Source organism: Glycine max, chromosome 14, assembly GCF_000004515.6.
Source record: "Glycine max cultivar Williams 82 chromosome 14, Glycine_max_v4.0, whole genome shotgun sequence".
NCBI classification, from domain to species: domain Eukaryota; kingdom Viridiplantae; phylum Streptophyta; class Magnoliopsida; order Fabales; family Fabaceae; genus Glycine; species Glycine max.
The window spans coordinates 14,111,637-14,129,224 of NC_038250.2; the positions used below are offsets into that span (position 1 = coordinate 14,111,637).

The following is a 17,588-nucleotide window of genomic DNA, read 5'->3' on the forward strand; positions in this document are numbered from 1 at the left end:
AACAAAAAAATACTTCACAAAATATATATTTGTATGTTTAGGTAGAGAGATACCTTAGATGTGCGTGTATGTAAACAAAAATATGCACATGTTTAGGTAGCAAAATACCTCATGAAAAAAAAAAAAAAAGAAAAAAAAACAAACAAGAAAAAGAAATAAACAAATGATAATGATAAAAAAAAAGGAGAAAAAAGAAAAATAAGTTGTCTAGCTAAAAACCGACATGCTTTTGAAAAGAGATGATTTCCAACTTTTCTTTGAAAAAAAAAAAATAAAATAAAATAAAATAAAATTTCACTGATCATAACTAGTTTTTGAAAAAATGGGTATACACCTGAAGGGTGAATGCTGTGAAGTTTTCCCCGGACGCCCGAAATGGACTCGGATGAATGCACAAATTGATAAAAGAACATATTTTGGAAACATTGGGTTGATTTAAAATAGAGGAAATGAATCCTGAGCCCTAGCATCACATGACCATAAAAATTTGACACTTGAGTGTCCACATAGGTGCATGCATGACCAGTTTTGCATAAAATTTCCAAATCATCATTTTTGCATTTGTGTCATGGAAATAATGTGGGGCATCCTTTTTATCCTTGAACCGAACCAAACCCTGACATGTATCATGCCTAGCCATTCTACAAGTCTTGAGCCAAAATCCTGACTCACCATAAACCTTGACCCAGGGTGAGAATGTCAATCCTTACCCTCGGAAGCAAAAAAGAAGAGAAGGAAAATTTCCAATCAAGGAAAAAAGGAAGCAAGGAAATTCCCAATCAAAGAGAGGGAGAAAGAAAAAAAGAAAAGAAAGGAAATTCCCAATCAAAGAGTGGGAGAAAGAAAAAAGAAAAGAAAGAAAATTCCCAACCAAAGAATGGGAGAAAGTAAAAAAGAAGGAAGCTCCTGGTCAAAGAAACCAGAAGAAATGTGCAGAGAGGTCTTTGGACCAGACAATATCTGAACAGTACAGAATTGTCACCAAATGAACAAGAAGAAGGAAAGGAAACCACGACCTAAAATGGTCTTCTCCCTTTAATTACCAACCAAAATCCCGTGCGCTAGCGACCTTTTTTTCCTCGCCCCGCACTAAACAAAAAAAAACAGAAAAAGAAAAAGCCAGAAAAATCAAAAGCCAAAAACACATAAAAGCCGAAAAAAACTCCCCAAAAGAACCCATTCCTAAGGGAAGCCCTATTGATCCATGATCATGCATGTAATTTTTGATTTGATAGGAAATAATTTGCAAAGTCAAGTCATGACATATCTATGGTTCGGAATTAGGATGAAACACTTACCTGTGCGAGATTGATACACTTTGAGTGGATTTCTTCTATTTTTGTCGAACCCAATGTTTCCTCTAAATGGTCATTTAGAAACGAAATGCTAACATCCAAAATCTCATTTATGGTTATGAGAAAATTTCATCAGCAGACTCTCCTTCCCCGGTAGACGCATTGTTTTTCACTCAAAAAAGCATATGCTGCTCTAAGTCAGTTGGAATATTTGTCTCTTTGCTAAAGCATGTTTGCATTTTAGTGGAGAAAACACCGAGACTTTTTCAAGTCTCACAAGTTTTCCAGAACTACGTAGGTCTGAATTCCTCATTGGAGGATACGTAGGAGCAAGAGCCTCGCTTTTGTCGACCACACCGCCTTTTGTTGCCATGACTCAAGAGCTGATACGCGGAGATACCTTACGGTTATCCGCACCCCTTTGCCATTCAGACACAGTCGTGTCCGATGGCACGCAGAGACCAAGTTTGGTCATTCTGCACCCATGATACGCGGAGATACCTTACGGTTATCCGCACCCCTTTGCCATTCAGACACAGTCGTGTCCGATGGCACGCAGAGACCAAGTTTGGTCATTCTGCACACATGATACGCGGAGATACCTTACGGTTATCCGCACCCCTTTGCCATTCAGACACAGTCGTGTCCGATGGCACGCAGAGACCAAGTTTGGTCATTCTGCACCCATGATACGCGGAGATACCTTACGGTTATCCGCACCCCTTTGCCATTCAGACACAGTCGTGTCCGATGGCACGCAGAGACCAAGTTTGGTCATTCTGCACACATGATACGCGGAGATACCTTACGGTTATCCGCACCCCTTTGCCATTCAGACACAGTCGTGTCCGATGGCACGCAGAGACCAAGTTTGGTCATTCTGCACCCATGATACGCGGAGATACCTTACGGTTATCCGCACCCCTTTGCCATTCAGACACAGTCGTGTCCGATGGCACGCAGAGACCAAGTTTGGTCATTCTGCACACATGATACGCGGAGATACCTTACGGTTATCCGCACCCCTTTGCCATTCAGACACAGTCGTGTCCGATGGCACGCAGAGACCAAGTTTGGTCATTCTGCACACATGATACGCGGAGATACCTTACGGTTATCCGCACCCCTTTGCCATTCAGACACAGTCGTGTCCGATGGCACGCAGAGACCAAGTTTGGTCATTCTGCACCCATGATACGCGGAGATACCTTACGGTTATCCGCACCCCTTTGCCATTCAGACACAGTCGTGTCCGATGGCACGCAGAGACCAAGTTTGGTCATTCTGCACACATGATACGCGGAGATACCTTACGGTTATCTGCACCCCTTTGCCATTCAGACACAGTCGTGTCCGATGGCACGCAGAGACCAAGTTTGGTCATTCTGCACCCATGATACGCGGAGATACCTTACGGTTATCTGCGCCCTTTTGTCATCCAGAGGCGGCGGGCCCGATGACAAGCAGAGACCAAGTTTGGTCATTCTGCACCCATGATACGCGGAGATACCTTATGGTTATTCGCACCCATTCTTTTGCTATCTGTAAGACAGAACGCTTGATAGCATGCAGGGGCTGACACAGTCTTCTGCACCTTTTGTTCCTCCGGGAACAACAAAGTCATTTACATGCGGAAATTTCATGGTCGCCCGCGACTCTCGTCAAATCGAGAGGGACGAAATTAGTGTCTTATCTTTACTTTTCTTTTATCTCCAATAAAAGACAAGTAAAGAGGGGCAACTGTCATACCCTAATTTCGTCCGGGGACCTTTGCTTGATGACATGCGACCATTCTTTGGTCCTTGTGAGGTGCTTGGCACACATCATTAGGCAATTTATGAAATTCCAGGACATGCCGAAAAACCAAAAAAATATTGATGCACAATCCGTAAGTTTCCGTGACACACCGGAAATCAAATGGAAGCATCGTTGCATAATTGAGTGAGGTTCCGTAACATTCCGTAAGTCAAAAAGGGGATGATTATGTAATCCGCAAGGTTCCGTAACATTACGGAAAGAAAACAAGTATCGTTACGAAATTCGTAAGTTTCCGTAACTTTACGAAAAAAGAATCACCAAAAAACAGCAGAGGGGGGTGTACTTAGTAAAAATGGGGGTGCAAATAGCACCCAGGCCCATTTGGGCCCTCCAGAAGATTCCTCCAGAAGGCGGTTGCTTCTGGAGGAAGCAACCCTGCTCGCCTGGGCGAGCTGAGCTCGCCTGGGCGAGCTGAGCTCGCCTGGGCGAGCTGGGCGGCAACCACCTCCCCTATTTTGCTATAAATAGGGGAGGAAGGGAAGAAGGAAATGGTCGAGCCCCTTAGGCACTTCTCTCTCTTTCGAATTTGCTTGGAAAAATTGTTTCCGTGAAGAAAATCTAAGCCGAGGCGCTTCCGAAACGTTTCCGTAACGTTTTCCGTGAGGAATCTCGCAAAGGTTTCAACCGTTCTTCGACGTTCTTCATTCGTTCTTCATCGTTCTTCGATCTTCAACGGGTAAGTACCTCGAACCAAGCTTTTCGATTCATTCTATGTACCCGTAGTGGTCCACATTGTGTTCCGTGCATTTTTATTCTCGTTTTGTTTACTTTTTATAACCCCCTCTTGACGTGCTTAAGCCGTTTTACTTGAGTCATTTCTCGCTTAACTTAAAAATAAAATAAATTTCCACCGAACGTTTGAATTATATTATCCGTTAACTTCGGTTAAAATCAATTCCGACCGTTCGGTCGTGCCGTAACCACGTTGGAAATCAAAAAGAGGTAAAAAATAATATAATAATCAAAAAGACATCTTTTAGTAAAATAAAGCGGAAAATCAAGTGGACATTTTCTCTTTGGGATTTCTCATTCTTAATCGAATTGATTAATAACTAAAGTGAAACTAAAGGCTAAAATCAATTCGCCTAGTCAAGCTCGTCCATAAAAAAAATAGGCTTTTGAAGTTTGTCATTTCATTTCCTCACTAAGTAAAATGGATCATTTTTAAGGTCCAACGCCTTAAAATGATCACCACTTAAATAAAAAAGAATCACTTGATAAGCAAGAACTACGTAGGTTTGAGTTCCTCATTGAGGATACGTAGGAGCAAAAGCCCCGCTTTTGTCGACCACCCCAAGAGATCGTTAATGGTCCAATGCCTTAACGTTTTCTCTCCTTTCAAAAACAAGAGGTCGTTAATGGTCCAACGCCTTAACGTTTCTCCCCTTTCAAAAATCAAAAGACCGTTTCATGGTTCAGCACCTTAAATGACCTTTTGTTCAATAAAAACATATTTTGCAAAAAAGACAAAAAAACAACTTAACCAAACACTTTGTTCCAAAAAGAACTACGTAGGTCTGATTTTCTCATCCCAAATTGAGGAATACGTAGGAGCAAAGGGAAACACCCTTGTCGACCACAAAAAGGAAAAAATATAAAAAGGGTATAAAGGATATAAAGAACATAAAAGGGAACATAAAAATCAAAGTCATGTTTGCACATTCGATTAAAGGCTGCCGTCCCTTGGGACGGGCGTGTGGGGTGCTAATACCTTCCCCGTGCGTAAATACAACTCCCGAACCTTTCACTAAAAGTTCGTAGATCGCGTCTTTTCCGGTTTTTCCGACGTTTTCCTCAAATAAACGTTGGTGGCGACTCCGCGCGTATTCCTTTCGTGGAACACGCATCCCGCGAGTCTCGCGTCGCCCTCCCGCCGAAGGGTAGGTTGCGACAGATGATACATTCAATTAGTTTCTGTTTCTTCCTATTGATTTCTAACTCACTTAAACTTTACACAGTATCATGTTCAATGGAGTCAAAATATCAAATGGTTTTGGTCAACTTTGGTAACAAAAAGAACCGGCAAATCAAACATTAAATTAGATCAATATGTTTTGGTTACCAGGGAACAAACAACAATTTTAAAATATACTCCAACAGTTGAGGTAAGGTCGTTTTTTATTTAATAATTAATAATAAAAAACAGTTTTACAATATTTGCATATGAAGTTAATTGTAATTCTCTGGAAAAGTTTAGACTGATGTCATATAGGCATAACATATGGTAACATTGTTAAAAAAAATTTAACAAAATGTCAGATAGCCATAACATATGGCAATATTAACCTAATGTTTGACATGGATACACAGCAAAATAAGCCAAAGAGGATACTTCAATTACAACTTCCAAATAACAACCAAAATAAAAAGAAGTATGAACTACTTCTAAGCAACCAAATCTATCCAAGTTGCTCGTGTTTTCCTAATTTGTTAGACGATAGTTGGGCATGTGAAATCTGGGAGCTTCTTGCTTCATCACATTCATCATATGGTTTTCGCTTTGTTGGTGTTAAGGGAAGTCCAATAACTGGATCATGATCTGCTGTAATAGAAATGGATTGCTGCATACAATAAACAACAACAATAAGCTTATTTCAAAGTTGAAGCTGGTCCAGTTTTAAAATGAGATACAGAAAACAAAGATGTCCCTGCAAACCGAGACACATTTTTTTAACTCACGGATTCATGTTGGGCAGGATTATTGGAGTCAAGCATTGTAACATTGATCTTTGAACATGCCTGCATGAGACATTCATTAACACCAACATAATCCATGCAAAACAAATGAGCATATGTGATGCAATCCTACCCCGCAAGGGCATTGGATAGAAGACTCCAAGTAGATTGGGCCAGAGATACAAGGGAAGGCCCTAGGGTTCTCATGAGCCTAAGGGTAGATTTTGAGCCCATGGGCTAAGTATTAGCCCTCTTATCTTTGTAAATATTAGAATAGGTTTTTTCCTTCGTTTAGGCCTTGTATTTTGGCCATTCTAGTAGTATAGGGTTTTAACCTTGTATTTCGAGGCATTTTGAGTTGTCTTTGTAGTAGGGACTTTTTTTTGTATTTTCATGTATTTTGTCATAGGGGTGAGCTTAGCTATTATAGGGGGTGTGTAGCTAAGTTCTAGCTTCTCATCTCAAGGAGGTGAGCTTAGCTATTAGAGAGGTGTGTGTACTAAGCTCTAGCTTCTTTAGGAATCTTTTCAAGGAAGCTTCCCAAGGAGGTGAGCTTAGTTATTAGAGGGGTGTGTGTAGCTAAGCTCTAGCTTCTCAAGGAAGTTTTCTCAAAGAAGCTTCTCAAGGAAGTTTTCTCAAGAAAGCTTCTCAAGGAAGCTACATAGTCTATAAATAGAAACATGTGTAACACTTGTTGTAACTTTGATGAATGAGAGTCTTGTGAGACACAACTCAAAGTTCAACTTCTCTCCCTCTTTTATTCCTTCAATTTCGTGCTCCCCCCTCTCTCTTTCTCTCCCTCTTTCTTTTCCTCCATTGAAGCATCCTCTCCAAGCTTCTTATCCAAGGCTCATCTTGGTGGTGAAGCTCCTTCTTCCATGGCTTATTCCTTAATGGATGGCGCCTTCTCTCACCTCTTTTCCTTTTCTTCCGCTGCATCTCCATGGTGGAAAATCACCATTAAAGGACCCCATTGAAGCTCAAAGATCCAGCCTCCATAGAAGCCCCCACAAGCAAGTTTCCATCAATATGGATAACATATAGATATGACAATAATCACTGAAATAAACTTCATGAAACAGGACCTCAACATCGGGCAACATGTCGAGCACAATGTTGATGAAACTTAAGTCACTTGAGCATTTCAGAACAACTGAATTTTTATACTTTGGTTGGACCTTGATTTTAAAGGCAAGCACATTACCCAGGAACTTATCAAGTGCTTCAGACGATGCATTTAAATTGAGATCACCATCCTTGAACAAAGATAATCAATTTCTGCATCAAACAGTTGTGATGATAGCAGATAACATACAAATAAAACATAATTTCAACATTCAAAAGTCATGTTTGATAATGCAAGGACCTACTGCTATTTTGAGACAATTGACTTCATCAGCTGATTGTCCAATCGATTCATTGCATTCACGATCCCAAAGCAGGAATCTTGTGCTTTCGTCTTTGTGATTCACCATCACCTCTACTCTACACCTGAAACATATATAATAGTGTTTAAATGATGCATATATTAAGGGAACAAAAATTGGAAAAGGGTTATAATGACCTAAGCATAGCTCGATCATTATGTTTGCCACATGCACATGTGAACGGTTCTGTGTATATATCAGTTTTCTTGTGGCACTAAATGCAAGTTGCATAACACCATGAATGATTGTCTATAACAATCTTCGTGATTGTGCCAACAGTAACACAAACAAATTCCTAGTGTCTTAGAGTCATGTTTAGTCATAGTAATTGTCACATTATGTTCTAAGTTTGTGTTGAATTTTATTTTGTTGATTCACAAATGTTGTTTATCTCAGAAATGGTCTTTGCCTCAGACTTCGAAATAAATGTTTCCTTTGATGATAATTGCGTAGAACCCGAAAGTTGAGAGCTCCCTTGGCCACGACCTCTCAACACCGATCGGACCTCAATGCCCAATTCTGAAAGCCTACACATATACAATCAATACCAAAGCCAAGAAAAAAAAACAGCCAACATATGTTAAGTACGACATGAGGAAAATACCTCTGATTGAATTCTTGGATCTGGACTACCGGTTCATTATTAGCTAACTTTGAAGCCTTCAAAGAATTGCTAACTGATGGTGGATAGGATCCTGCATCATTCAGAAACAGAAACATCAGATGGCACGTGATAAACAGAAGAACTAACAAACTCTGTACGACAGTATACCCTGAGCTTCCTTAATTCTCGCATTGGTTAACAACACAATAATGGGGCTTTCACTCTCATGCTCATCTAAGTATTCCAAGAATTGAAGGCAATAATCGTCCCATATAGTGCAAGACAAAAATTGGTCACTGTTGGAAACAAATGATGGTCTCAACATAATACAATCATGCACATAACTTCACAAAACAGGCAAATAAAACTGGCACAAACATAAATAAGGTATAGAACAGATTGGACATTCACCTCAAGTCACTTAGTTTAAAAACAACCCTTCTACTCTTTGGTGAAACATGGCAAAAGACAATCTCATCAACCACACCAATGATGTCTAAAAAAAGGATGAAAATTAAGAAATGGTATTTCAAAAAGCCTAATGTTGGTTCCAAAATCAGTCGTGAAAATCTAGCTGGACTCACCAACCAATAGACTAGGTTGGAACTGGCCAGAAATGACATTGCTAAATTCTGTAAATTTGTATTTTTAAAAAGGCAGACCATCCAATTCACACTGCCTAACTATGGTAACTCCAGTAAACGCTAATTTATATGGATGATCACAAACTTTGTATTGGCCGTCATTCTTGATGACCCTAAAATTGTGCATGACATAAGTACAATTTTCCTTCAAGTCCATTTTCCAAGCCTTTAACTGGTCTTGCTTACAAACAACATGGATTTCATCACCCTAAGCATGAGCAAAATATATAACTAATAGGTACAAAGGTAGACAAATGAAAAAAAAAAACCCACAAAATGAAAGCATACACTGGAGTCAACCATAACCATCTTAGCTTGTTCAGACTTGTTCGCCACACCAACAAACCAAAGATCAGTGATCCTCATAGCAAGTTTAAGAGTTTCTTTTGATCCATCAACGGTCTTGATCTTGTCAGGAATACGCGCCATTAGGCTGCACAAAACTTGAACAACAACACAACACCGAAATCACAGAACAACTACATAATATGACAACAACAACTAACACAATGTTGATTTTGGAAAACAACAATCATGATTGAAACAATAAATAAGATCATTGAACTACAAAGAACAGTTTTGTTGAGCTGATTGTGCCTTTTTTTGGTCCTGGCTAAATGACAACCAACACCAACACCAAAAAGAAAGAACAATATATGGTAGTTATGAGGCACAAAACATTTCAGGTATGCTGAATAACATCAAACAAACCAGCAGTGCAAAAAACCGGTCAGTAACCAAACATGCATAAATCTGAGCCAAATTTTAAGCCTGGGAATAACACCTTACCTATTCTGCGATTTCTTTGGTCCTGTCTAAATGACAACCAACACATACACAAAAACACATTAGGCAAGCCAGGGAGGGAAAAAAATAGTTAACAACCAAACATGCATAAATATCAGAAAACATTTCAGGCATGGTCATCATAGCTTACCTCTATATTCTTCTGTCAAACACTGAACAACATCACAGAAATAAGGGCTGCAAAAAATTAGTCACCAGAAAGAAGCATGAAAAAGACAAAACAGAAAGAAACAAACTTGCCTTGTGAATGCTTCTTCGTGTTTGGCTCCCCTAAATGACAACCAAACATGCATAAATGTCAGAAAAAATTTTAGGCATGGTCATTATAGCTTACCTCGCATACTCTTCTGTCAAACACTGAACAACAGCAGGGCCAAAAACAGGAAAAAAAACTAACAAAATTCACACAAACAAAGCAAAAAACGTCAATGTGTGTGAACAACAAATAAACAACAACAGGAAAAAAAATCCATAAACAACCAAACATGCACAAAATGAAACAATGTTCCAGATCACCAAAATGAAACAACATTCCTGGTAAGGCACAGTAAGCATGCATGAAACAAAAACCCGTGTGAGGGAAAATGACAAATAGAGCAAAAAACGTCGATCTTTGTGAACAACAAATGAACAACACTAGGGAACAAATCCACTAGCAACCAAACATGCATGAAACAAAAACTCGTGTGTGCCTGAAGAAATCAAAAGGAAGAAACAAAAAGTGAAAAACTATGAGTAAAATGCATGACACTCTGAGTAAAATGCATGGCAACAGCAACGAAACACAAAATGGGAAACATAAGCAGCAAGAAACAAAAGCAAAACCTTGTGTGGCAAAGACAAAATGGAAAACCTCAGCAACTGAAAAAACACAACAGGAAACAGCAAAAACTGTAAGTGAAGCTGGAAGAGATGAAGCACAAAAATAAAGAAGAAAGAAAGTAAACGAAGGAAGCAGGTAGAAGTTGGTAAGGAAATGACACAAACACAGGAAGCAAGTTTATTTGGTGAGGAAACAAAGACCGGAGAAGAAGCCACGTGGAGCAACCAACAGAGGATGCAAACCTCATGCGAAAATACCCAAAAAACCAACAAAAGTGCCACATGTCAGCATATTAAGCATGGGCATAATAGGAATTTTATAGACATTCTCATTTATAACACTTTATATAGATTATAAAATAATGATAATAATTATTATTATTTTAGCATCTAAAAATATCATTATTAGTTTAGTATTTTTTTTTCCTTCTAGTTGTACGTCAATAGTAATTGTTGACAACGACAACTACCTCGTGGCTGAATTTAAGTTTAAGAACAGCGTATTTAAGTGGCTTTTTCTGACTTTACGTACAGGCAGAGTAAACTACGACAAAAAAAGAAAGGAAATGAAAAAAATAAAATAAAATAAAATTGTATTGACTAACATTATCTAAATTATTTGAAACAAAACAAATTAAATTGTTAATCTCTCTGTTTTTTCTCTAAAAAAAATCTCTTTCTGTTTTTTTTAAGTTAAGAGATGAAATTATTTTTTAATTATATTTTCTCCAATTCAGTTAATTGATTTGTAATTTGATTTAATTTCATTTTATTTAAATGTATCCAAATATCTTGATAGTTTTTACTGATTGTGAAAAATTATAAACTTGTCCTGAAAAAATACTTATTAATATATTCATATGGTGATTTTTTTTATGTATTCTGCTTTTTAATTAAAAATTTATATTATTGATTTATTAATAAATAATATTTTCTTTGTTTAGAATTAAAATTTAACGTCAATATAATTGTGTTAACTTTTGATGCGATTTCTTTATTATATAAATTATTATGATAAAACCTTAATTTTTTTATAGACCACCCATACTTTTTATAACGGAGAATATGTTTGATCCGAATAAAGCCACCATGAAACAATATTTTTTATTTAAAACTTAACTTTTATATATATATATATATATATATATATATATATATATATATATTCTTAGTGTTTTTATTATTATTTTCTAATTAAAATTGAGATAATAATCATTGTGCACATGATTTGGTGAAAAATTATTTTAGTTTAATTAATAATCTTGAATTTAAGGTTTATATATATATATAACAATAATTATTATCTCAATTTTAATTAGAAAATAATAATAAAAACACTAAAAAAACTACATCTAAATTTTATCTTCTAGTAATTAATTTTTTTAAAAGAAACTAACAAAACTCCTTAAACAATCACTATCTAAATGCTATTTTTTGGTCATAAATTTCATGCAAGTTACGTTAGTACAAATTATGACCACATCTATTGTTGTTGTTTTGATGCTTTATTACAAGTAGTTTATTAGTGGCTGAAATAAACCCGTGAGAGGGGATTCCTTTATGTGACGGCGAGGGACACGTCAAGTTTCTCGTTTTCTTTATCCGATTCCTTTCTGAGCATACAACTACTGCTCGTGTTCGCTCACACCTCTAATCTCTTCACCTACTTGCTCATTAGTCAAACACTTTTCCCTCCATTCCAATCATTTTCTTTTCCTCCATATATAATAATAATCCTTCGCTTTTTTTTTTTTTTTCTCTTCTTCTTCGATCGCATTGAAACCTTGTTCGTTGTAGCTATGTTCTTCTCCACAGCTTCAACGAACAACGCTTGATGGTGAAAAAACCTTCAATCGCCTATTAACTGCAATGCACCACTCATCATCAACTCATCCATGGCTTTCTCCGCTTTACTTCGCCCTTCCTCTTCTCCTTCTCACTCTCAGGTTCCTCTCTCTCTCAATTTGCTTCGTTTTCGATTTTCATAAAAAAGAATCTAAAACTCTGCAAATTAATATCTATAATTAAGATTCGGTTAATTAATTAATATTTTCGAAACGCGTTTGTGTTTGTAGTGTTTTATTTGAATTTGACGTGGATCGGTTCTGTTTTGCTGTGTTGTGTAGTTGTTTTGCTCTGTTAGGTTCAATAGGAGGCATCGTAGTAGTAGCCGGGTAGGTTTCGCGTCGAACGGCAGAAGAAGAGTTCGTCGTTTACGGAACAACAATGATGTGACCGTTAGCGTTAGGTCGGTGTTGAACGACAACAGGCCTAGCGCTAGCGTGAACGACGATTACGGGGCGGCGGAGTCTGCTAGGGTTTTGTTCGAGAGGCTGTTCACGCAGAACCGGATGACCGGAGATGAACCGGATCTTCGGATTCTTGAATCGGATCTCAAGGCGGCACTGGCGGCATTGAAGATGAAGGAGGATCACTTGATGGAAGCGGAGAGGATGGTGTTGTTGGAGAATAGTAAGTTGAAGCTCACGAAGGAGGAGCTGGAGCGGCAAGAGAGTGAAATTGAGGCTGCTAGGGTTAGGTATGAGAAGCTCGAGGAGGAGATGAAGGAGACCACGGTTAAATTGGTTTCTCAGGCGGGACAGATTGAGGAGCTGAAGCTTAGGGTTAGGGATCGCGATAGCGAGATCAATGCAGTGAAGTATGCGCTGGGGTTGAAGGAGGGTGAAGTGGAGAAAATGAGGGTTGAATTGGAGGAAAGGAGTCGTGAGGCTGTGGATTTTGATAATGAGCTTAGAGAGAAGGGGAGGATTTTAGATGAGGCAAATGAGGTTATGAAGAAACAGGAGGCTGAGCTTGAGGAGCTGAAGAGGGCGGTTCGAGAGAAAGAGAAGGAGATTGAGGTTTTGTTGGTCGAGAGGGAGGTTGAGAGGGAGAAGCTGAGGGTTGCTGAGGCAAATTTGGAGAAGCAGGCAATGGATTGGATGCTGGCGCAGGAGGAGCTTAAGAGGCTGGGAGAGGACGCTACTAGGCATGCTGAGGAGAGTAGTGAGACACTGGAAGATTTCAGGAGGGTGAAGAAGCTTCTCAATGATGTGAGGTCTGAATTGGTTTCGTCTCAACAGGCGTTGGCGTCTTCCAGAAGTAAAATGGAGGAGCAGGAGCGGTTGTTGGAACAGCAGCTGAGTGAGCTTGGGGAGCAGAGGGTAAGTGTGATGTCATACATGGAAAATTTGAAGGATGCACAGATAGAAGTGGAGAGTGAGAGAAAGAAACTCAGGGTTGCAGAGTCTCGTAACAGAGAGCTTGAACGGGATCTGAAGATGGAAAAGGAGCTTATTAGTGAGTTGGAGGAGGAGCTGAAGAAAGAGAGGACTTCTTTGGAGCAGGCAGTCAAAGAAGTGGCTTTTCTTCAAGAGGAATTGGAGAAAAAAAATGCTGAGTTTAGAGAAACAAGTGCTGTTCTTCAGGTCAGAGAGTCAGAGCTTGTTGATGCTAAGCTAGAAATCCAGCGTTTGAAATCTGAAAAGGCTTCTCTTCAGGGTATATTGGAGGAGAAAGACTTGGAGCTTTCCAATGCTAAGAAGATGCTGGGGGAAATTAACCAGGAAATCTCTGATCTTAAGATGCTTATGAACAGTAAAGAAACACAGTTCATTGAAGCAACTAATATGCTAAGGGAGAAAGATGAGCAATTGAAGATGATCCAGAACAAGTTGAATAATACAAACCAGAAAGGCTTTTGAGGCCGAAACTGTGGTAGAAAGAATTTTAGATCTCACAAACAAGTTGGTTGCTTCCATTAAGGATGAAGACATGAACTCGTCAAAACCACTACTAGATGAAATGGGTAATCAACTACTTGAGCAACTATTGGAGCAACCTGCTAATGAATTGAGATGGCAACAGAAAAGACTTGAGAATGAGCTTGAGTTGGCCAAGGTAACCTTAAAAGAAAAGGAGATGGAAGTTCTTGCTGCACAAAGGGCTCTAACAATAAAAGACGAGGAGCTGAAGATGACTCTTGCAAGATTGGACTCAAAAGAGGAAGAGTTGAAAAAAGTAAGGGAAGAGGTGACAGAAGACTCTAATGATCTTAAAAGGCTGTATGCTTTGGCACAGGAGAGAATTGGTGAGAAAAGCTTAGGTGATTTGGCAATTGAGAAGCTTCAGCTTGAGGCAGCTCAGCTTGAAGTTGAAGCTGCCACTAATGCACTACAAAAACTTGCCGAAATGAGTCGACAACTTCTGAATAAGGCTATCCTGAGTGTTGAAGCTGATAACTACATCAGTGTCATGCAAAATAATGCTAATAAAACCCCAGATTCAATCACAGATACCAATAACCCTGAATGTTTCGAAGAGGTAAAAGCAAGAGTTGCTCGCCTCTCAGCTTTGTCTGAGCAGCTTGTGATGGAGGCAGGTATTGTTCCTGCAAACTAAGAGAGAGAGGTAGTGAAGAAAGTTGTGAGGGAGGGTTGGATCATAAAATCTTCCCTTAGTTTGCAAGACATGTACAATGTACAGATAGTGATCACATCTGGTTTTGGTACTTTACTACAAGATATGTAAAATCTCCACTCATTTTATTGTATTAGTTACATTCAGAGTGTATTTGTTTTCGATAACATAAAAATAGAATGGAAAGATTTTGGATTGCTGCTTTACCCTAATCATATCTTAAATCAAATATCTACTCATAAATCCAAGCCCCCCCTCATCTTCCCCTCAAGATTTTGAGTAAAAAGAGTGGCATAAATAACTTTGCAAATGATATGCAGGCTTGCATTTGCAAACATCTGGCACTGCTGTCCGAGTTTAAATGTTTTTATTTTTGTTTTATGACAGTTTTTAAATGTCTGATAGCTAAAATAATTACGCTCCATTCAGTTGTAAACTTAATCGCATTACCTCAAAGAAGCATTCTAATACAAGGTTTATTATTAGATTGCAAAAATAAATTGAAGATCACATTTCGCAGAGTAGTTCAATATTTATCGGTTCTGAATGTTGTACTTTCTATAACGCTGTTCCAGATTACGTTATATGACCGGAAAAGAAAAGAAAATATGGACGCTCCTACAATACATTGAACCATTCTGGTTACTATGCCAAACCCACCTCTCTGGTACAAAACATACTATTTTTTATAGTTTTAATTATGATTTTTTTAAATATTTTCGTTGATTCTTATACAAGTTTTTGAAAATTAAAAACCAAATAAAACAAACTAATATATTTTTATATTAAACGTGAAAGCAGAAAATGAATAACAAAAATAAAATGTATTTTTGATTCTTTTAGTTATGATTGCTCAAGTTATTTTTCAAGCAAATTAAGTCATATTTTTCAGATGGCTTAAATATGATTTTATTTCTTTAAATTTAGATAATTATTTTTTTAATCCTTCAAAACAAAATATATTTTTATTAGTCCCTCAAATTTTGAAAAAATTACATTTATTAGTCTAATTCTTTATGTTAATGGTGTCAAAATTTGTAAAAAAAAATTGTAAGAGTCAAATATTTTGGTAGTTTAAAATAGTCAAAAATCATTTTTATAAAATTGAATTCAAAGTAAATAAATTTTGGTAGTTAAAAAACGTCACAAATTGTGAAACCATGAATTCAATGAACAAAGAGGGGTTAAAAGTAATTTTTCAAAAATTTGATGGACTAATAAAAACAAAAAAAATTGACATTATTAGAAAAATGATTTTTTACGACGCTAATTTAATGTCGGTTGATTAAAAATCGTTTTAGAAAGAAATGTGGTAACATTTTTGTAAATAAAGATAACTATTCTACGACAGTTTTGTGAAAACCGTCTTAGAACCAATCTAAGACGGTTTTCGCAAAACCGTCTTAGAATGGTTGTCATTCTAAGATGACTTTCATAAAATTTTCTTAGAAGGATGTCATTCTAAGACAATATTACAAAATCGTCTTAGAAGATTTTTGATTGTTTTTAATGTCTCCCTCTAGTCTCTCGTGTCTTTCTGTATTCTCACTCTCCCTCTCACTCTCTGTATTCTCGCGTTTCTGTTATGCTAGGTGTCATACCCTAATTTCGTCCGGGGACCTTTACTTGATGACATGCGACCTTTGTTTGGTCCTTGTAAGGTGTTTGGCACCCATCATTAGGCAATTTGTGAAATTCCGGGACATGCCGGAAAACAAAAGAAAATATTGATGCACAATCCGTAAAGTTTCGTGACACACCGGAAATCAAATGGAGGCATTGTTGCACAATTAGTGAGATTCTGTAACATTTCGTAAGTCAAAAAGGGAATGATTATGTAATCCACAAGGTTCCATAACATTACGGAAAGGAAACAAGTATCGTTACGAAATTCGTAAGTTTCCGTAATTTTACGAAAAAAGAATCTCCAAAAAAGGCAGGGGGTGTACTTAGTAAAAATGGGGGTGCAAATAGCAATCAGGCCCACTTGGGCCCTCCAGAATATTCCTCCAGAAGGCTGTTGCTTCTGGAGGAAGCAACCCTGCTCACCTGGGCGAGCTGGGCGGCAAGCATCTCCCCTATTTTGCTATAAATAGGGGAGGAAGTGAGAAGGAAAAGGGTTCAGCCCCTTAGACACTTCTCTCTCTTTCGAATTTGCTTGGAAAAATTGTTTCCGTGAAGAAAATCTAAGCCGAGGCGCTTCCGAAACGTTTCCGTAACGTTTCCGTGAGGAATTTCGCGAAGGTTTTGACCGTTCTTCGACGTTCTTCATTCGTTCTTCGATCTTCAACGGGTAAGTACCTCGAACCAAGCTTTTCGATTCATTCTATGTACCCGTGGTGGTCCACATTGTGTTTCGTGTATTTTTATTCTCGTTTTACTTACTTTTTATACCCCCTTTTGACGTGCTTAAGTCATTTTATTTAAGTCATTTCTCGCTTAACCTAAAAATAAAATAAATTTCCACCGATCGTTTGAATTGCATTATCCATTAACTTCGGTTAAAATGAATTCCGACCGTTCGGTCGTGCCGTAACCACGTTGGAAATAAAAAAAAGAGGTAAAATAATAATATAATAATCAAAAAAATATCTTTTAGTAAAATAAAGCGGAAAATCAATCGGACGTTTTTCTCTTTGGGATTTCTCATTCTTAATCGAATTAACTAATAACTAAGGTGAAACTAAGGCTAAAATCAACTCGCCTAGTCAAGCTCGTCCATAAAAATAGGTTTTTGAAGTTTATCATTTCCATTTCTCACTAAGTAAAAATGAATCATTTTTCAAGGTCCAACGCCTTTAAATGACCACCTTTTAAGTAAAAAAGAATCACTTGATGAAGAAAGAACTACGTAGGTCTGATTTCCTCATCGCAATTGAGGAATACGTAGGAGCAAAGGGAAACACCCTTGTCGACCACAAAAAGAGAAAAAAATATAAAAAGGGTATAAAGGATAAAGACATAAAAAGGGAACATAAAAAATCAAGGTCATGTTTGCACATTCGATTAAAGGCTGTCGTCCCTTAGGACGGACGTGTGGGGTGCTAATACCTTCCCCGTGCGTAAATACAACTCC

At 37.9% G+C, this 17,588-nt stretch overlaps 2 protein-coding genes across 2 annotated transcripts; one reads left to right on the forward strand and one right to left on the reverse strand.

Annotated features, from left to right (window-relative positions):
* Positions 1–5,512: 5,512 nt before the first annotated feature.
* On the reverse strand, positions 5,513–8,893 carry LOC102665768 (uncharacterized). Its single transcript, XM_014766715.1, has 8 exons — positions 8,753–8,893; positions 8,483–8,672; positions 8,232–8,316; positions 7,989–8,116; positions 7,821–7,911; positions 7,626–7,743; positions 5,793–5,852; positions 5,513–5,674 (listed from the first exon to the last, which is right to left on the reverse strand). The coding sequence occupies exons 1-8, from the start codon at positions 8,891–8,893 to the stop codon at positions 5,513–5,515; spliced, it is 975 nt and encodes a 324-aa protein (XP_014622201.1).
* Positions 8,894–11,642: 2,749 nt separating this feature from the next.
* LOC100781047 (golgin subfamily A member 6-like protein 7) lies at positions 11,643–14,652 on the forward strand. Its single transcript, XM_014767007.3, has 2 exons — positions 11,643–12,039; positions 12,220–14,652. The coding sequence occupies exons 1-2, from the start codon at positions 11,989–11,991 to the stop codon at positions 13,795–13,797; spliced, it is 1,629 nt and encodes a 542-aa protein (XP_014622493.2). The 5' UTR covers positions 11,643–11,988; the 3' UTR covers positions 13,798–14,652.
* The last annotated feature ends 2,936 nt before the right edge of the window (positions 14,653–17,588 follow it).